Source organism: Hirundo rustica, chromosome 21 (genome assembly GCF_015227805.2).
Source record: "Hirundo rustica isolate bHirRus1 chromosome 21, bHirRus1.pri.v3, whole genome shotgun sequence".
Lineage (NCBI taxonomy): Eukaryota > Metazoa > Chordata > Aves > Passeriformes > Hirundinidae > Hirundo > Hirundo rustica.
The window spans coordinates 4,457,197-4,477,837 of record NC_053470.1 but is presented as its reverse complement, the minus strand read 5'-3'; the positions used below and the strand labels follow the sequence as shown (position 1 = coordinate 4,477,837).

Here is a 20,641-nt window from a genome sequence, read left to right as displayed (position 1 = left end):
GTTCTCGTGGTCTCCACATGAAGCAACTGCCTCTGCCTGGTGTTGCAGCAGCTCTGGATGTTGCGTGGCAGGAGAAGGGGCTTTGCATTGAGTTTCCCTGTGCCACTTGGCGGTTTTTGTGTGTATTGCCTTTTTTGTTGTTGTTTCCAGTCCTTAAGTAAAGATGTGTCTTTGGCAGCTGGGTGTAGCAGGGGGATAGCCAGGTTTTAGGGCTGGAGAGTCAGGAAATGCTGAGCTGCAGCTGCATCATCCCATAACCCCAACCCTGCTTTTGTCTGCACTGACAGTCCATGGGAGAGGGGCTGGCCCCTGAACAAAGCCCACAGAGCATTTCGGAGCAGTGTTGCCGCTCTCCCCATGTGATGTGGCTCCACAGGCCCAGCACAGCTGTGGCTCTGCAGCAAGCTCTTGCCTCTGCAGCTGAACTACTGTGCTCCCCTTCCCAGAATTAAAACCCGAGCCAGGTCTAAACCACTGGGTCATGGACAAGACTTTCTAGGCAAATCTTACAGCACAGATGAGCCTGGTCTTCTCTCACCTGTAAGTGCAGGATGTGCCCAAGGGACAAAATCAAGGGTGTGAGGCGAGATGTGGCAGTGCCAGCGGCTTTCCTGGAGCCTCAGCTGCACTTTCCTCATTCAGCCCTGGGTAGGGAGGCCTGGTGCCTCCACCCTCTGCATGTCAGCCCGACCTTTACCCCCGGCTGAAGGTCGGGCTGGCGCAGCGGCGGGTGCCGGGCTGGCGGCTGCTCCTGCCCAGCCGCCTGGCAGGAAGGTGCCGGTGTCTTCTGGAGGGTTCCCCAGCTCTTCCTGCGCGTCTCTGCCGCTGAGATGTAGAAGCAAAAGGTGAATTCCTCCTCCCTGCTCCTCTTCCAAGGGCAGGGACTTTGTGTTTTGCCTCGCTTTCCCCATTCTTGCTGAGGAGGTCTTTGCTGCCAGCAGAGCTGTAGCTGGGGACTCCCCCAGTGGCTTGCGGTCGTGTCTCGCTGCTCCAGCTGGTGGGCAGTGGTCTCCTGGAGGGGCTCTCGCTCTCTCTGCGTGGTTTGAACTGCTCTGTAGGTCAGCAGCTTGCCAAGTCCTGCCCAGCCATTCCCTCATGGAGCTGCAGCTCGGCAGCAGTGCGGGTCGCAGCAGCCCTTGCCTGAGCTGCTGTGTGGGAAGTCGTGGTGGGCTTGGGAGCAGCTGGAGCCCTGCCTGCTGCAGATGCCCTGCCTGCACTCCTGCAGAGTTCTGTAACCTCTTTAGGCTTTGTGAGAGGCTGGTGGGCAAGGCTCCTTGTGGACAGGCCTGGCTGGGCGTGGGGACCATGCTGGGAACAGCTGTGCCTGCACTGACCAGCCGTGTCCCCGCAGAGTACAGCCGCTTCGAGTCCAAGATCCACGACCTGCGGGAGCAGATGATGAACAGCAGCATGAGCTCTGGCTCCGGCTCGCTGCGGACCAGCGAGAAGAGATCGCTCTACGTGCGGTAAGGCAGCGCGAGGGGCGGAACCGAGGGTGTGAGGAGAGCACCCCCTGCTCCCTGAGGAGGGGATGGGCTCAGCCCCACGGCCTGGGGGTGCTTACAGTCCAGCCTGGGCCGTGCAGTGCCTCTGAGGATGTGTCAGGGGCCGGGGGAGCGAGTGCATCACGAAGCCCGGAGGGTGCAGCGGGGAGAGCGGGGATTTTGCACCAGCGTGTCGAGGCTGAGTGTTCGAATGCCTCTCCCAAGGACTGCTCCGGTTTGGAAAGCAGCGGTCCCTACAGAGCCTGGGTGGCTGCTGGCCGGCCCAACACACTGAGGACGTCTTGAAGACAGGGAAGTGGTGGGCATCCAGCCCTGCTTCTGCCCCAGGCAGCTCGTGGCAGCTTTCAGGGCACTCTCCTTGAACCAGCTAACAGGCTTCTCCTTGTCTCCTCCTGCAGGATCTGGCTGGATGGGAGATGAGCTCTTAGGAGGATTATTGCTCTGAGCCCTGAAAGCACTTTTGGTCTGGAGCCAGGTGCAGGACAGGCAGGCAGGGGTTAAACAACCATGCAACCCAAACTGCTGCAAGTCCTGTGCAGACAAGACAACCCCTGCCTGCCTCCTGCCACCTCCTGCCTGCCACAGTGCCAGTGGGATGAGAGCTAATGAGTAATTTTAGCTTGGTAATTAAAATAATCCTGTAAATCCTCGCCCTGCACAGCCTGTTGCAGGTGGAGGCTGGCAGGAGCAAGGGATGCTGCTTTTCCTTCCCTGTGAGGAGGGTGGCAAGGGCCGAGGCTGCATGAGCCTCAGCCTGCGTGGCTGCTCCATGCAGAGGGATTCCAGGTACGGTGGATATGTTGCAAGCCTGCCACAGCAGGAGGGGAGAGCTGCAGCTCTGGGTTCCTGCAGTTCACACCTTCCCACAAGTCTCTGCAGGCATCTTGCTTGATTTAGCATCTCGGGCCTTCCTGGGGGTGTGCGGTGTTGAATAAACATCATCTTGTTAGTCCTGCCCTCGCTCCCCTGCTGTCCTGTGGACACCCTCGTGTGTGGAGGAGGGTTTAGGCTGGGTCCAGCTTGAGTTAAGCCTGTTCTCTGCCTGGAGAGGTGCTCACGTATCAGAGTATTCCTGTGAACCGGAGAGCTCCCTGTTGCCTCCACGCTACTCGTAGCATTTCTTAATTCTTGGTGCATCCCCCCGTGGGGCTTTGGAGGCCTCCACAGCAGCGTCCCCCTCACACACACCCAGGTGGAGCTGGGCTGTGCCTTGCTGAGAGGGTGATCCTGGGGGAGAGCTTTTCCCCAGCGTGGCCCTTCACAACCCTGCTCGACACACACCCTGCCAACGTGCTTGGAAGAACTGCCTGGTGCCCAGGCTGCCCCAGCCCTTCTGGGCGGGGTGGTTTCAAGCACAGTTTACCCGAAACCAGCTGAGCTGCTGCGCTGTGGACGGGACATCAATTACAGGACTTGCTACCCGACTGCTTGAGTCAGCCCCGCGCGGCTGCGTTGCATCCCGCGTGCTGCGGAAGGGCTGGAGCCTGGGCGCCCCAGTAGCCGCTGGAGCCGATTTGGGGGTGCTGGAGCTTCGTGCAGCAGAGGCAAGGCAGGTTCACGTCCTGCCTGTCACCTCCCTGCGCTGCCGCAGGGCAAAGTCTGCCAGCGCTGGGGCCGGCTGGGGAGGCAGCTCGGGCAAGGCGTCGTGCCTGGGCACCAGGAGGAAGCCACGGGAGTCCTTGGTACCGCTCCCCTGCCCTCCGGCCAAACCATCTGCTCTCCTGGCTGTGAGCGCCGGGAGCTGGCCCGGGCACAGAGCGGGGCTGTGCCCGGAGGAGCGCAGAGCCCCGCTGGGTCCGGCGCTGAGCCCCGCAGCACCGCGCCCTGGGGTGGCCAAAGCCTCGTGTGCCGGCTCTGCAGGCGTCCTGCCCGTGCAGAGATCCTGCTGTGCCTGTCCTGGGATGCCTGAGGAGGAGCGTGGGCCCTGTGCCGCTCTGCAGGGCAGGGTGCACGGCGTGGGCAGGGCTCCACAGCCTGCCTGCCTTTGGGAACCGGCCTGACCAGTTCCCCGGGGCCTTGGCCAGCGGCACTGACCTCACAGCGGCCCGTCAGCCACATGCAGCCTTATCTTTTGGCCCGGAGCTGCCTGCAAGGTTTGATTACCTCCGGCCAAAGCACCCGTTTGTGCTCCGCTGCCGGCTCTGCGCTGCAGAGGGAACGAGCACAGGAGCTGCCCCAGCCCTGAGCGAGTTCTGGGCAAGGAGAACAGATCTGGTGGCTGAGTGTATCTGCATGCATAGGGCAGATTGTCCCAAAGAGCCCTCCCCATGGGGCAGCCCTTGTTCCCATTCAAGACCCAGCCCCAAGTGCCCTGAAAGGTTTCACAGCCCAGCACTCCCCTGGCAGAAATGCCCTCCAAGCTCTGCTGTTCCACAGGAACATGCCTCGTGATCCCTCAGCCCTTCCACTTGGTGTGCTTTTAGACCCCCTTTGGAGTCCCCACAGTGAAAGGGGATAATGAGCAGAGGACGTCTCTCCTGCTTGAAGGAGGTTTATTAGGGCCAGGATTAAACCAGCAGCAAGCCAGCGTTTGCAGTGCCTGGGCTCGTGCTGGGCTGGGGGCCAGTGGGGCCAGTGTCCCAGGAGCAAATACAGAGGTTGTGCTGCCAGTACTTTTAGTGAATCTTGCCTTTCTTTGTCTTTTTTGCAAGTTGATGCATCAAAGCAGACACAGTTTGTGTGATCTGGCAATTAGTAGAACGAGTTGCAGGTGGAGCCACCCAGAGCAGCTTATGGGTACAGGCTGCAGTGCTGTGTGTGGTGTACACGTGCGGGAAAAGTGTTAGTGCTCCTCTGGTAAAAACAACCCCAAATCTTTTCTATAGCTGGTTAGTTTAATTTTGAAGAAAATTTCAAACTAGATAAACTGTTCTCAGGGGAGGTGTTTAGGGGTATGAAAAGGATCAGTTGTGGAAGCAGATAAATATATATACTCTGAGCTGCATTCCTCATTCACAGGCTCTGTTCGTAAAGGCAGTGCTCAATGCCTGTGCAACCACCCGCCAGCAGTGGGGTCTGGTGTTCCCTATCCCATTCCTTGGCCCCACAGCCACGGAGGGATGGTGGGGAGCAGCTCTCCTGCAGGCTGCAGCTGTGGGCTCGGCCTGCTCACTAACCAACCACAGACTCTTTCAGAGCATCTATGGCTCGTCTGCATGCTGCAGCTGGGGCCAGCAGTGAGTTCTCTCAGCCCAGCACTGTCGTTGCTGCGTTGCACCCTTCAGGGCTTGTGCTGATCCTGCCAGCCGAGCGATGTGTGCTGGTGGCTGGCAGCGCTGCTCACCTCGGCAGGCTTTGGGTTTAAACCTTTTCAGGTGTGAAGGTGACAGTGCCCCAGGAGGTGGGCAGTGCTGCTGCCCTGGCTGCCTGGCCGTGCTCAGAGAAGGCACAGCTCCTCTCTGCTCCCCCACAGAGCCCTGTTTGACTATGACCGGACCAGGGACAGTTGCTTGCCCAGCCAGGGACTCAGCTTCTCCTACGGGGACATCCTGCACGTCATCAACGCCTCCGATGACGAGTGGTGGCAAGCCAGGCTCGTCACCCCCCACGGCGAGAGCGAGCAGATCGGGGTCATCCCCAGCAAGAAGAGGTGAGTGTCCATCAGCAGGAGCTGTCACACTTGGAGAGCCCAGGATTCCCCTGAGCTCTGCAGCCCTCAGGGCTCTGCTCAGGCTGGGATCTCCCTGTGGTCCCAGTCAGTCTGTCCCTGTGCAGCGTGCAGGGCACTTCGGCTGCAAGCTGGGGCTGTGTGCAGGTCTCCCTAGGCAGGTGTTCTCCAGAGCTGGGTGAGACTCCAGGTGAGGAGGGGAGTGAGTGGTCAGCCCTCTCTGTGGGGATGGGGAGTTGGTGTTAGCCAGTCTGGGTCTCTGTGAGAGCAGAGTCACAGCAGCCAGGGCTGCTCCTTGTGTCCTGTCAGTCTGCCCAGCTCTGTAGCCAGGTCCCACTGTGAGGTGGGAGCTCACAGAGAGCAGAGGAGCTGGCTGCTGCTGCCTTCAGTCTGCAGACCCAGCCCTGAGTGTCCCCTGTCCCTGTTGGGAAGGCTGGCTTGGCTCCTCTCCTGCTCCTGGGCAGGCAGCTCCAATCTGACCCTTCCTGGGGAGGAGCTTCCATTTGCCAATGGAGCCACCACCCAAGGGTGCCTGGAGCTGCCTGAGGGGCCATGTGGGCAGCGTGGAGGGCACATGGATGGGACTAGAGACTCTTTCTCTCTTGATCAGGGTGGAAAAAAAGGAGAGAGCACGGTTGAAAACAGTGAAGTTCCACGCCAGGACTGGCATGATTGAGTCCAACAGGGTAAGTGCTGATCTGGGGCTCAGTGGGGCACCTGGAACTGGTAACTAGTGAGGGCAGGATGAGTCCCAGCAGCAAAAGCTCTTCATGGGGCAGCTCAAACAATCCCAAGGCAAAGAGCTATGTGACTGGACCTGCCCCAGGCCCACATCTGCTTGTCACAAAGCCTCCGTGGATATGCAGTGATGGAGCAGAGGAGCCCAGGATGGTGTGAAAGTGCAGGGGAAGGACCCATGTTTGGAGTGATGGGTGGCAGAGCTCACGGCCTGGAGCTGCCTGCAGGCAGCTGGTGAAGGCAGCTGTCCTCACACCTCACGAGCAGTGCCTAACATGCTGACAAGCAAGGAAGAACAGCCTGGCTACCCCTGCAGAGCTGCTGACAGCCCCATCAGCTCCCCAGCATCCCTACCACACGTTTTTTCTCCACGCTTAATTTTTTTTCCTGCATTACGGTTCTCATGTAATCTCCATGATTTCATTCGAGGGTGTCTGCCCTGACACAGCTCCTCCTCATTGTCTCTTCATTTTAATTTTCCCCACATGCGTTAAACACCACTGTTTTTTCTGTCCTCCCTTCCATCTCCATGTTCTTCAGTCGATCAAAACGAAACGTAAAAAGAGTTTTCGCCTCTCTCGAAAGTTTCCATTTTACAAGAGCAAAGAGAACCTGGCCCAGGAGAGCAGCGGACAGGAACGTAAGTAGCAGCTGGCCAGAGAGGGCAAGCCTGCACCCCTCAGCTTCCCTGCCCTCAGGGAGGAGATTCAGCACATTTCCACAGCCAGGGGTCCTGGCACCTGCCTGTATTCAGGTCTGTGCTCCACTGTCGTGCCAGCAGCTAGGGAGAAACTGGAGCTTGAAATGAAAGCAGCAGCTGCAGTTTGGCACTCTCTTCCTTCCTCTCATGTTCAATGTCTTCATCTTTTCATCCAACTTTACACCCACCCAACTCCCTGCTCTGCTTCCCCCTGCTCTCCCCCCCTTTGCTGCAGGCTCTGCTCCCTCCCTCTGCCTGCTCCCCTCCAAGTGAGGGGCTGGCTGCCTCCTGCAGAGCTTCTCCTGTCCCTCTCAGGGCCTGGGGAGGTCCCAGCTCCATCTTCCCCAGGAGTGACTTAGAGCTTCACATTCCCGCTGGAGAGGGGACATGGGGAAGCCGTGACCCTGCTGCCCACCCATGGCTGAGGCACATCTTCGGTACAGATGTTGGGGGTCCGCAGCTCGCACCACCCTGGGACTCCCAGTAAAGGCAGGCTGTTTATCCTGTTGCCCCAAATCCTGATATGGGCAGCACTGGGGCTGCTCACCAAACCCAACCCCTCCTTTGTGTGCTGAGCTGCACCCACTCCTGCAAACATCCAGGCTGGCAGTGCCCACACCTCTGGAAAGGGGCACTGGACAAGGCAGAGCTGTGTCTGTGCCCCAGTGCCAGCACAGCAAACACATCCCCTCCCCTCTGGGGCTGTCTGGGGTGTCATACAGAGGCAGGAGGCTGCTGGGCTGCTCCAAGGGCTCCCTGCATCCCTCTGCTGCCCATGCCTGCTGCCAGCTCCCAGTGATTTTAGCAGACAGCACGTGCTGAGGGTTGTCTGTGTGTCTGCCTGTCCCCAGCAGTGCCTGGACGTGGCTGGGCTCCAGAGAGCTCCGTGCTGAAGCTGGGGGCTCGCTCTTGGCTGCCCTGCAGTGAGATGACACAGCGTGGGGATGGGGCAGGGCGCTCTCCTGCCCTGCCTGTGGCACACACACACACACAGCCAGCCCTGTGCTCTGCCACTGTCCAGCCCAGCTTGCACTGGGAGGCCGTCTCTGCCTCACATTTCCACAAGCATCGTGCTGTGGGGCGGCTGACACACGCACAGGTGGGGGAAATGTGTCCTCCTGCCGCGTGTTACAGGACTGTGTGCTGTGCCTGCCCCCGGGGTGCCCAGGCTGTGCCCTGCCCGTGCGCTCCACCAGGAGAAACACTTCAGCCCCTGTGCCAGCAGCTCAGGGCTGCAACTGCTTGGTGCCAGCCCGTGCTGCTGTGGCCGCCCTGCCCTCCCCAGACCCGGGCTGGCCCCTGGGGGCTCTTTGGCAGAGAGGGTGAGCTTGCGGGGAGGAGGGGGTCCAGCCGCACAAGGCAGGAATGTTGGCAGCGGGCTGATGGCGTCAGCTCTGAAAATATTTAACCTCACTTGCAGTTGCAGCTCTGGGCCATTCTGCACTCCTGTCACTAATGCTGGTCTGGCTCTGTCTCCCCCATCCCTCTGACTCCCCTTTCCTGCGCTGTCTTCTCTCCCCCTCTCCCCCTTCTTGCTGTCTGTGAAATCAGGACTTCCCTGGGTTAAGTGACGATTATTATGGAGCAAAGAACCTGAGTAAGTTGAATTCCGATGCGCATCGTTCCCTTCCTGTGCCTGGCGGTGCCTGGGGCGTGGCTGGGCTCTGCCCGGGGCAGCTGTGCTTCCCTGGCTGCGGGGCAGGAGGAGCCCCGGGTGCTGCTGCAGGTGGGGCGGGACAGGGGAGCTTGCCTGGGGGTGCTGGCCATGCCCTGAGTGCCTGCTGCACCTCCTCATCCTCTTCTTCCCGCTCCTGTCTGCCTTGGTCGCTGCGTTAGCGCTCGGAGCCGCTGCCAGCGTGGGTGGGAAGCAGCTTTGATGGATTGCTCTGAACGGGGCGGGTGACAACAACTGCGAGGTGTCCCCACCTTTCTCTGGGTGACCACACATGCAGGACGATGACAGGAGCCCCATGGTCTTCTCAGCTGGGGCGTGAGCTCCCTGCCGAGCTCCGCACCCCCCAAGCAGTGCAGAGCCCGACCGGGGCAGGCAGCGGCCAGCAAACCTCTCCGGGGTGGTCGCAGCACTAGGATCAGCCTGAGCAAGCAAAGCCCCAAACTCCGTCCCATCCTGTCGCTGTCTCGTCTCTGTGCGTCCCTGCCCCGTCCCCGGAGGTCGCTCCCCCATCCCCGTGCCGGCACAGCCGTGCCCTCCCCTGCCCGCTGTGTGCATGCTGCACCTGCCCCCCTGCCAGCATTGCCCTCCCTGTGCACCCCACCTTCCCTCGGCCTGGGAAGCCCAGCGCCTTCACATCTGGCCAGGCAGGCCCTCCTGGCCTCCCTGTGTTCTCCTGGAAGCATCCCCCTGCATGTCCCCGGGCTCCCGGCAAAGGGTGGAAGGTGCCGCCCTCGCCCAGGTGGCGCAGACCCGTCCCGGTGGGTGCTGGGCTGCAGGTTTTTCGGGAGGCCGGTGCTGTCCTGCCCTCGGTCAGTAGTGCTGGGTGACAGCCGGGCTGCCCCCGTGCCTCCTGCCCACGCTCCTTCTCAAGGGGATCTCTCTGGTTGCTTTGCAGAGGGCGTGACATCAAACACCAGTGACAGCGAGAGCAGTTCCAGTAAGTGTGTGTGCACCTGCTCTCCCGCCCCGTGTGCGTGTCCCCCTGTGAGTGTGCATGTTTGGGCACTTCCATCCTGTCTCGTCCCAGTGGTGGTTCTGTTCGGAGGCTGCTCCTTCCTGCTGGTGACACTCCTGCTGCGGCCGGCTCCCTCCTCGGAGCCAGGGAGAGCAGGGGCTGTAGGAGTGAACCTGCCTGCCTCACTGCTCTCTCCTGGCTTGGGCTCTGCTCCAAGGCAGGGTGGTGGGTTCCCAGGCCGTGGTGATCCCCCACCCTCAGTGCCTGCCTACGGGAAGCAAAATGGCCAGAGGCCAGGCCTGTAGCGTAGATGGCCCCTGGAGCCCAAGCCTGTACAAGAGCATGGGATCCAGCCGCAATAAATGCTCCCTTTGTCCCCAGGAATCCTCTAAATACCTGCAGGGAGGACACTACGTCCCAATGGGCTGGGAGCCTGCAGCGGTGGGGGAGGGAAAGAGGAGGCTTGACCCAGAGCTGGGACATGAATAATTGAAGTGGCTCAAGGGCTCATAACTGCATGCCCGTCGTGCTTCACGTCCGTGGGTGGAATGATGGGGACAGCCTGGAGTGTCCCCAGAGCTGTGGGAGGCTGGAGGGGCAGGAGCCAGCTCCTCACAGCTGCAGAGGGGCTGGAGAGCTGCTGCAAGTGCTCACCTGCGTCCCCCTGGCTCTTTTGCAGAAGGACAAGAGGACACCATCCTGTCATACGAGCCCGTGACGCGGCAAGAAAGTAAGTCCTGAGCTGAACAGCCCCGTGCCCGCTCCAGTGTGGCCAGCTGTGTCCCCAGCACAGCCAGGGTGTCCTGTGCCCCCTCCCCTCCCCTCCTGCCACACCAGCACGGCGCTGGGTGGGTGCAGGTGGAGTCTCGTGTGTAGCAGGGCAGCGGGGCGTGCTCGGCTTTCCTGGCCTCGACTGCCCGGTTTTAATCGACGGGGAAGATTTGTGTCGTGGTCTGCAAGACCAAGGGAGAGATCCAGAGCTAGAACTTGAGCTGGGCTTCAGTCCTCAGCTGAGGACAAGATTATCCCTTCCTGCCTCAGACCAGGTCCCTGCTGCAGAGCAACCCTGTCCCAGCCCACAGCTTTTAACCCTGCAGACCCTTTCAGAGACTGAATAGTCCCAGCCTCAGCAGTCTGTCCTTGCCAGGAGCTGGCTCTGACTCTTAGGCTCTGTGGCATCCTCGCCCAGCTGTCCTGGTTGCCTGGCTCCTGCCCCAAGCAAAGGAGCAGCTTTGCTGATCCCAGACCCTGGAGACCGGCAGAACCTTCCCCGGGGCCACGCAGATGGTTTGGGTCAGGTGGGAAGGACAAGCTGACCGTGACCAGGAGGAGATAAACTCGCACCTTTGGGTGCCCATGCCAGCAAGAGCACCCACTGCCAGCAGGGAGAGGGCAGCTCGATGCCAAAAGTGGCAGTAGGGTCAGCTGCCCGCAGCACAGGTGGGGCCCTCAGCTCGTGGCTCTTGTTGACAGTTCACTACGCCAGGCCAGTGATCATCCTGGGCCCCACCAAGGACCGAATCAACGACGACCTCATCTCGGAATTCCCACACAAGTTTGGTTCCTGCGTGCCCCGTAAGTCCCGGCCGGCGCCGGAGGGAGGGGCGGTGGTGGCTCTGCTCCTTGCAGGGTCCTGCCGGGCGTGGGGAGCGCCCTGGGAGCACGGGGGGGGTTTGTCCCTCCTGGGTTGTTGTGCATCGCTCTGGGTTCACTCTCGATGCCCGCTCTCCTCCAGACACCACCAGGCCTCGGCGCGACAACGAGGTGGACGGACAGGATTACCACTTTGTGGTGTCCCGGGAGCAGATGGAGAAAGACATCCAGGACAACAAGTTCATAGAGGCTGGGCAGTTCAATGACAATCTCTATGGGACCAGCATCCAGTCAGTGCGAGCGGTGGCAGAGAGGGTGAGTGTCAGGTGGCGTTTCTGGGACCCACACGCTTTCAGCAGTTCCCCTCCTTTCCCTGTGTACAGTGAAGGGCTGTGACCACATTAAGCAAGCACGGCACGATCCTCTCCTCCCTCCAGAGTCCTGCCAAGCCGTGTGGCTGCTTCTCTCAGCTGTGTTACTCCACCTCAGCGTGGTGCCTCTGTCCAAACTCCACCCAAAAGCCTGGCACTGGTGGCCCAGCCTTGTGCTCAGGAGCTGACAGGATAGAGATACCTGGGTGCCCTCAAAGCAGCAGCGTTCCTCCGGAGGAGTTCTGGAGTTACCCAGGGCTTGTAAATAGTTCCACATGTCCAGACAAAGGCTCAGTCCCTTTGCAGTGTTGCTGTCCTGCCCTGAGCAAGCAGGAATGCGAGGCCATGGGGAGCTGGCTTGTCTCAGGAGTGGGGTTTCATTTCTGTGGCTCCTCCCTTTTCAAGCACATCTGTGTGAGCAAGCTGTTTCCCACACAGACTGTGTGGGTAGGTCTGATCCTGATTGTCTCCTTTCCAGGGGAAGCACTGCATCCTGGATGTGTCTGGCAATGCTATCAAGAGGTTGCGACAAGCACAACTTTATCCCATTGCCATTTTCATCAAACCAAAATCCATTGAAGCCCTCATGTAAGTGCAGCACCGTGTTCTGTGCCTCTGCAGCTGCTTGTCCTGCTGCTCCTGGCCGTAGGTAGTGCAGGCTGGAAGGGATGGGAGAGCTGAGCTTGCAATTCTTCTAAGCAGCAGCAGCAGCAGCAAATATTATCTGTGAGGAGATTCAACAGCTTGAGACTGACCCTGAGACCAGAAGGAATTCTGCTGGCACCAAGGGGCCTGGGAAAACCCCTTCTCAAGTCAGAAGGGGTCACATTGCTTATTTCTATGTTTTAGGAAGATGAGAAGACCTAGGCAAGCAGGGAGACTTCTGCAGCGGTCTCACAAATTTAAGGGGTTGTCTGAATTTGAATTCCGTGCTGTGGCGAGGGGGGCTGGGGTAGGTGGCAGTGGGAAGAAGTGGTGGAAGTTGAGATGAAGTGCCAAGGCAGCCTGGAGTCTGTGGGGAAGGGCCCTGCCTTTGGGAGCTCCCGTTCCTGTGAGCAGAGGATTCCCAGGCACCCTTGGCTCTGTAGGCTATTTTTGCTTCTGTCCATTGCTAAGAAAAAGAGCTAAAAACTTTCTGGGTTTTTGTGCGTGGCAGGGAGATGAACCGGAGACAGACATATGAACAGGCCAACAAGGTCTTTGACAAAGCCATGAAACTTGAGCAAGAGTTTGGAGAATATTTTACAGGTGAGTGTCCTGAGCAGGCTTCTATCTGATTTACTTCATCTTTTCATGCGGCAGCTGTGACCTCTCTACCAGCACTGTCCTACTGCAGGGTCATGGGAAAACATCCAGCTCCATCAAGGCAAAAAAGAAATGGCACTTGGCCAGGAGGGCTCTGCAAGGGGACTGCTCCAAGATCACTGGATAGGAGTAAACCAGTCGCAGAGGAGGAGACAAGCTGTCAGGCAGGATTTTCTGAGCTTGTGAAAGCTTATGACCAACTTCAACAATAATAAAGAAATCTAAAAATCCCCAAGCAGGGGATTTCAGGGTGCTCCGAGTCTACAGGAAGTAAACTCCCTGCCTGGGAGAAAAGGGGAGCGTTTTCAAAAAGAGGGAAGTTTTTAAACGGGAAGGATAAAAAATTAGTGGCCTAAATGGTGGAGACAGTCCTGAGTTATTACAAAACATCTACCAAAAAAAGACTGGAAGTTTGGCTTGCTTCCTAAGTAGTCTTTGCTCAAGAGCCAGTCAGGGGTTGCTGACACTTTGTGCCTGCTGAGATGAGCTGCTCATGACACAGGCATCCTTGTGCGTTAAGGAACTAATGTTTGTACCATGATTAATTCTGGAAAACCACAGGGAGGTGAAGAGGCAGAGGAACTGGTCTTCCACCTTTTCTCCAGTGCAATAGCTGTTTCTTCTTTAAGTTGAGGAATGATAATGTTGCCAAACTGTGTATTACCCACCTAACAGCTACTGGGAAAAACCCCAAGCAGGATGTTTTCCAAAAATTGATTTCAGCTGGGCAAATATTTGGGTACAACACAGTGAGCTTTCCCCAGACCTCCTGTCCTGGGCTCCGGAGCTGCTGGCTGCTCTTCCAGGAAGACGTGTCACAGTTTTGCAGGCCCTCAAGCTGCCACTGTGCACTTGGAGGGCGAGTTTGATGCTGACCTGTGAAAAAGGAACGTTGTTGGCTGAAATGTGTTGAAAGAACCGGGCGATGGGCAGAGAGGTGGTCACTGTCACGGGTTCTGTGCCAGCAACTCAGGCTGAGGGAGCAGAGTTGCTGGAGGATGGTCCTGGCTGGGTTACAGAGGCAGGCTGGATTACCAGAAAGCTTTGGCCCTTCACGTGCACCTTGCTGTGATGTAAGCAGCACAGTGAAGTGCCTCGTGCTGTGTCTGTGCTAAGCACCAGGGCTGGCCAGGGCCTGGCCTCTCCCAGCCTGAGAGCATTCCCACCCCACAGCAGAGGAGGCAGCAAACGTCAGGAGCCCTCAGCAGCCGGCCAGAAGGAAAACCAGGGGGCAAACAAAGCTGGCACCTCGAGTGCTTGGTGCACCCCCCTGAGCTGCCACAGCCCTGGCTGCCCTCCCTGGTTCAGCGCAGCCCCGGCGCCGGGCCTGACACAGTTTGCTTTGCACGGTTTGCAAAGCTGATTAGCAGCCTGGTGTGGAGAGCCCAGCTGGCCCTGCACACGGCCAGGAGCTCTGCCAGGCGGGATCAGCGCTGGCTAATCCCCACCGAGGCGCTGCTTTAACCCTCTGTGTGCACGGCAGCTCCTCTGGCACCAGCTGCCCCAGCCCCTGCCGCCTGCGCCCTCCGGGGCAGCGGGGAGGCTCTCGTAACTCGTGGCGGTGCTGCCTGGTGCTCAGGGTGTCGCTTGTTCTCTCCTCTTCCAGCCATCGTACAAGGAGACTCTCTTGAAGAAATTTACAGCAAAATCAAACAGATCATTGAGGACCAGTCCGGGCACTACATCTGGGTCCCGTCCCCAGAGAAGCTCTGAAGATGTCTCCCACCTGCTTCCCTGCGAGCAGAAGATCTCCGAAGTCCCACCCATCCCAGCCCTCTGCCCCGAGGGGGAGGGATATGAAAACTATTCCTGCTCCCTTTTTTAGATCGTCGCAAAATTGAGTTTTCTAGTCCTGTTTCTTTTGTTGGGATGAACTCATATCATTCATCACGTGACTGTTCCCACCATTCCTGCATGGACCTTCCCACTGCTCCATTAGAGACAGATGAGAACCCATTCAAGGTCGTTTTTTTATTATTATTATTATTATTATATTATTATTATTATTATTATTAACTAAACAAAGAATCAAGATGGGAGGAGGCGGCTAAGGACTAATGTAAGAAAACAAGTGAAACAATGGACTCTGAACACATGAGCTGGGATCAGAACTCCAGGGGCATTCATTTTTCCAAGTGTGACCGTCTAGCAGCTCTGAACAGTGCGACAGATGGGCAGCAGAAAGCATTTTATTTATCTGTATATGTAATTTATATATAATATAGAGGAGAGATATTATATATATATTATATATATATGTATGTATGTGGACTAGGAAATCTGAGGGACCTCTCTGGGAAGGTGTTGTATTACTGCAAGGTTCTTTCAGTTCCTCTGTCCCGACCACTCAGCGTAGGGAGTCCACTTGGGCAGGAAGAGCTCAAAACGGTACCGGGTGCTTTGGAGACTTCTCCCGTCCAGGCCAGTTCCCTGCAGCCACCCTGGCTCTGAGACAGGGCAGAGACTGGTACTGCCTGGGCAGGAGGGACCAGAGCAAGGAGCAGCAGCTGGCCTGAGAGAGGCTGGGAGACAGAGACTGAGCAGGAGGCTGCGGAGCAAGAGAATGGATGATACTACATATTAAATTGCACATTGTTTTACACACAACCTTATGTGTTTGCATGAGAGGTTTCCTTTTGGTTCTATTTTTTTAAGCTGATTTTAAACCAAAACCATATTGTGTTGTTGTGTTGGCTTTTTTAATTATTATTATTATTATATTATTATTATTATTATTATTATTCCATTTTTCTCTTGTTAATGATGAACTGAATGGGTATAAAATCCAGTTTTTTAACTTATTTTTTAAGCTGGCTCTATTGTAAATAGAATCTAGATCTGTGGTGTTTAGTTAAGAAATACTTTACTGGCCACGTGGAACAAATGTACTCACTGTCGTGTGTTGCTGTGAAAAACCTGGGATGTTGGACTGGCCCTGTACCTGTGGGTGCAGGTGGAATGACCCGTTCTGGCTTGTGGCAGCACACTGGCATTCCCTTCTGCATTAGCCACTGGCAGGAAAAGCCCCCAGCTGTGCCTTGGATGGACACTCACGTTTTCCAGATCATACCAGAATTGAAAACCTTCCTCCCTTCCCTGCTCCGTGCGAGTTCCCGGCCCCGCTGTGGCTCTCCTGGGGAAGGGCTGTCCTTCCAGCAAGGGTCACTGCGTGCCCACCTTGCCTGGCTGTGACATCTCTGTGTGAATGCTGCGGCTGAAGCTGGGTTCTGCTGCCTCCCCCAAGCCTCCCCAAAGCCCTGGTGTGGTGCCCCAGCTCACAGGCAGAGGGGCAGGGGCTGCAGGGCTGCCCCGTGCGCTGGGCACTGGCATTTTTCAAGAGAGGCGACTGCTGGCACCAAGACACTTGGCCCTAAGCTGAGACGTGTCTGGTTTTGAGGACACGTTGTCTTCTGTGCTCGAGTGGGGCTCCAGCGTGGGAACAAACCCCTCTGTGGAGCTGGGGACGCTCCTGTGGCCTCTGAGGAGTGTGTGCCGGGTACCCAGAGTTGAGTTAGTGTGTGCTGGGTACTCAGAGTTAGTGTGTGCTGGGTACTCAGTGTGTGCTGAGTACTCAGATTTCAGGTCCGAGCACTCCCCCCTTACAAAGAGCTGGTGGCTGCTGTTCCTCGCGCAGTCCCACACCCCACAGCACAGGAGCTCACTGTCCAGGCACACCCAGGTAAGTCTCCTCCTCCCCCTGTCTGGCAGGGATGAGCTGTGGTCCCCGGTCCCCGAGGTGATGTTCTCAGCGCGTCAGTCAGTCCTGGCACAGCACAGCCACGGCTGTCAGCGAGTGGAGCTGCTGTAAGACTGTCCGTGTGTCCGTGTGCTGCCGGGGGAGAAGCTTCCTTTGCCCATCCTGCATCCCAAGGAGCCCTGCAGGGACCGAGCAGCTCCTGGGGCCAGGACACAGCGCTGCAGGAGGGAGCACGGTGGAGGGCAGAAGGATTCTGCTGTCGGTGGGACCGACCCTAAAGGAGCACACAGAACTTTGGCAATGGATTCCTGCCGGGCATCCAGCCCCCTGCCCCGCTGGTCCTGCTCCAGCTGCTATAAATGTCGGTCCCTGAAGAAGTGGAGTAAGTGAAACAAAAGTCCTTAAGGTGCTAGTCACACATTCCTATCTTTTTTTTTTTTCCTTCTTCTTCTTTTCTTTTTTCTGTTTTTTTTTTGGTTTTTTTTCCTAATAGCCTGTCTCCCTCTGTCAAGTCATGTGGAGAAAAAGATGATGTACTCCATGGCATAGCTGACAGTATCGAATCGATCATGACAACAGTAGTTGGTTAACAGTGTTTCTTCCAAGGAGACATATATTTTTAATAAACAGAGAGTTGCAAAGAACTCTTGTCTTTGAGACCTTCTTGTAGAGTCCTTCATTGCGTACCAGATCTGGGTTTTTTTGGTGCTGATGTTAGCAACTCTTGGTATGGTCTCTCTCTGGCAAACTGAAGTGTTGACAGTGGTATAGGGGAAAAAATAAAAGCCTTTTTTAGCATAAAAGGTAGTGCCTGAGAACTTGCCTAGTGGAAAGAAAGGAAATCTAAAAAGGAAATCTAAAACAAGAAAAAGAAAATGGAAAATATAAGGAAGTGGGCTTATTTAGAGCTGTAACTCAGCCATTGAAAAGTGCTTTTGGTTGGGTTGCTTTAACCCAGGTTAAGTCTGGCCTGATGGCACAACCCCATAAATGTATTTTGGATCATGGCTTGAATTGGTGGCGAGGTTGCTTTACAAATTATGTGCTGCTACATATTGTTCTTGTATTGGATATAAAGACAACAAAGTAAATACATAGTCCAGCTAATACAGAGCTTCTTTTTACAGTTTTAGCACCCTGTTTAAATATCAGAGAGAAGAAAAGTTGTAGAGACAACTAGTATAATTTTTAGTACCTTCAAATGCAGAGAAAAGGAATGGTCACTGGAAGACAAATGTGGTTAAAGGAGTGTCACAGTACTTTTGTTCCTGAATCTGCTTTGTCATTTGGCTGAGCTGAAGGAAGGGTGAAGGAGTTTGGTTTTTAAACACTAAATTTCTTTGTTACTTTCAAAACTGCACAGAAGAGAAGCAAATTGAGATTTCAGGGGAACAAGGATGTTGTGCCAACTGAGCATGGGCACACAGTTTGCTGACTGTTCAGTTTGTGAAGCTCACTGGACAAATTAAAAACCGTTTAGAGACTCCTTTAGCTGATCAGATCAACAGCCTGGTGGTGGTGGTGCTTCTCCACAAAACACCGGGAGATTAAGCAGTTGCTAAGCAGATCTGATGCTAGAATTACCACTCTCAAAAATCAAAGCGTTTGCTTGCATAATGACGGATTTGGAGTCCTGGATGAAGCAGCACAGAAACACTGGCTGCTGCTGGCTGCCCCAGCGCTGCCAGGCTGCTCTGCCCAGCTGAGCTGCAGCCACCCCTCCCCTGGCAAACAATGTCCTGAGCTCCTGTGTCACCTTGAGCTGCCGTGACAGGGACACATTCCTGTTCCAGGGGAGAGAGCAACACAGGGATGTGTTCTCAAATGAACCCCGTCGCTCCTGTAAGGCAGAACGAGCTCTGGAAGAGAAACCAGCGCGTGAAGTCAAAGAGGGTGGCATGGAGAAGGAACTTGCTCTGTTAAAGCTGCAACCACCCGTTTTTCTAGCTCAAGTTGCTCTGCCAACCTGGACTTTTTCAAAGTCCTAGCCCAGAAAATCACAGAGCATTGTCCTGCTAATGGTCCTGTCTAGCTGTGAAATGTAGGAGCCGGTTCTTTTCCCTCCCAAGATGTCCTGCTACAGCTGCCTACAACAGGCATGAAACTAATCTGACCTCAGACACTTCTAGAAAATCATACTGTAAGCTGCTTGTGCTCTAGAGAAACATGTCTGTGCTTCTGTCTGCAGCTCTGGGTAATTAGCTGTCTCAGCTAAGCAGAACAGCACAGGTTGTGCTGTGAAGCTACTGGAAGAGGGGCTTTAAAGGAATGTAATTATAATTTTGTCAAAATTTTTCCCCCCGTTGATGGAGCTGTCTTAGATAGGCCCATTGTTGCTAATGATGCTTGGCAGCACAATCTTCAAGAACTGCTGTTCTCTGCTTTCCTCACGCTGCCACAGCAGGATTCATGGCACTGAAGCATCTGCTGTGAAGCAGGTAAAGTTATCATCATGTCAAAGCTGTCTCTTTCCTTCAAGAATCCTTGGCTACACCTTCACCTTCGGTGTTTATGTATATCCCTTGCCTCCAAAATGAGGGCCATTTGTTTACCTTCAGGGGTTTTGACCCATAGGAAGAACATTACACATCGTTAGTGCAGCATCTCTGAATGGTGCAAGCACGTGGGAGCACTTAGGGACTTGCAGTACCTGGTTGGGGCCACACTTGACTCAGCACAGGGGTGACACTGGAATTTCCTCCCCTAGTTCCAGTGCACCACTTGACAAAAGCTTCTGCCCAATCCTCTAATGAGCTTTGGTCCCCTTCCAATTACCTTCATGTCTGATTACTGTGGCCACTTCTAAGTGTCAGGGACCAGGCCAACCCCTGTGCCTTTCCTGCCTCTCCCAAATGCTCAGTGCAGCCACAACAGTGGGAGCAAAGCTCTTCCCACGCTGTCTGGTGGGAGGTGCACCCTCCGTGGAGCTGCTGGACAATCCCTGCTCCTGCTGCAGGTGCCTCTGCGTGAGAGGTGGTGGAAGGGCTCAGCAGCTGAGCTGGTGTCTTCTCTGCCCTGCCCCACTGCCAGACTCTGCTCAGCGAGGACGTTTTTCCCCGGTCAGCCACAACCCCATCAATCCCACATTGGTGGGTTTGGAATCGCCCTCTCCCTGGACTCATCCCCCAATTCACACTGCAATTCCCTTGTGTCTTTGCACTGCTGCTTCTCCCCAAACGTCAAGACGTTATCAAATCGGGGAGGGGAAAGGGGCATAAAATACTGGCTGGAGAAACAGGGGAAATTTGTGACCTGTCCCAGAGGATCCATTTGCGTTCTCAGAAGCAGGGAGGACTCTGCAGTACAGAGCCAGCGTCCAACACACGCTGGAGCTTCCACAGTGATGTGAAATAGGAAACTACTGCTGCAATGCCACCCTCTGGAACCATCTGTGCACATCCAGGGATGAGCACACAGGCTCTCTGAGCTGTGATCAATGAAAAGATAAGAATGGGGGAGGAACGATCAGCTTTTTTTTTTTTTTACAGGTCAGCTATTGCTTGTTTAAAAATATCTACAAACCACAGTCACCCTCAATGGGCTATTGAACTGTAAAGCAACATTTAGTAGCAAAAATAACCTGGACCAGCCTGCATCTGCACCAGCAAACACCTGCAAAGGTGTGATTGCACACAAAGTACTACTGGGAATGCAGATAATTACAGTCTGATTCAACTAGGAGAGGAATTCTTGCCCTACTTAAACCCTCTGGTAAATACTAAGCCTGGAATAAAATGTACTGTGTAAAAATGTGCAGGAAGAGATGAGTACTATCAGCAGAGTCTGAAACTTATCTGACCCAGGCTCTTCAGTGCTGGCTGTAGCATAAAAGAAATCAAACTGAGTATCTCCAAGGAAAAAATGCAAACCATTCTGGCTGTAGGCAAACCCACATTTAGTGCTTGCTGCCTTCCTTGGCTGTAATTATCTCCTTACAGTTGCTGGGCAAACGTGACCTTTCTCAGCAGTTAGAATGTGACACCTTTACCTCTTTCTGTGTGTGCAAGTCAGAACTGAGCAGTAATTAAAGCCAGCCCAGCAGGCTCCAAGGAGATACTGCAGGCAGGATGGATACCTTTGAGTTTGTGGCATCGTTTAGAGTCCCCCACTGCTGTGATGCAGCGTAGATCGCCAAAACTGTGACTCCAGAAGAATATTCTGTGGCATTTGAGACCTAGATTTTTATGGATTTAAAGGTATTTCTTAGTTAAACAGGCAGCACATTGTGCTTTAGAGATCTGAAAGGAGTGTCTTAGAGGCCCCAGCTAGGTCTGGGGAACTGATTTAAGTTCACCATTAAATGAAGAATATACCCTAAACAGATCCATCCTCCTGTTAAGGAGCTCCCCTGTGTGACCCTTTGGATGTCCCTCCTGGGGTCACAGTGGCACCAGCCCAGACTGTCCCTGCTGGGACTGAAGGCCCTTTGCAGTGGCACCTCCAGTGACCCAGTGGATCCTCCTTTGGCTCCCTGCACGCCCCACATCACACAGGA

At 55.5% G+C, this 20,641-nt stretch overlaps 1 protein-coding gene across 6 annotated transcripts in view; it reads left to right on the top strand.

Moving 5' to 3' along the window:
• Positions 1-16,803, top strand: part of DLG3 (discs large MAGUK scaffold protein 3) — a 74,902-nt gene extending 58,099 nt beyond the window's left edge. For 3 of the 6 annotated variants that reach the window (XM_040083857.1, XM_040083862.1, XM_040083859.1), the window contains 11 exons: positions 1,352-1,466; positions 4,918-5,094; positions 5,723-5,798; positions 8,102-8,147; positions 9,121-9,162; positions 9,860-9,910; positions 10,654-10,755; positions 10,916-11,088; positions 11,623-11,732; positions 12,301-12,392; positions 14,056-16,803. In XM_040083857.1, the coding sequence (XP_039939791.1) occupies positions 1,352-1,466; positions 4,918-5,094; positions 5,723-5,798; positions 8,102-8,147; positions 9,121-9,162; positions 9,860-9,910; positions 10,654-10,755; positions 10,916-11,088; positions 11,623-11,732; positions 12,301-12,392; positions 14,056-14,162 (1,091 nt within the window). In that variant the 3' untranslated portion in view covers positions 14,163-16,803. Of the gene's footprint in view, positions 1-1,351; positions 1,467-4,917; positions 5,095-5,722; positions 5,799-6,390; positions 6,491-8,101; positions 8,148-9,120; positions 9,163-9,859; positions 9,911-10,653; positions 10,756-10,915; positions 11,089-11,622; positions 11,733-12,300; positions 12,393-14,055 lie in introns of all 6 variants that reach the window. The other 3 variants (XM_040083856.1, XM_040083861.1, XM_040083863.1) reach the window with 1 other exon arrangement.
• Positions 16,804-20,641: the final 3,838 nt, after the last annotated feature.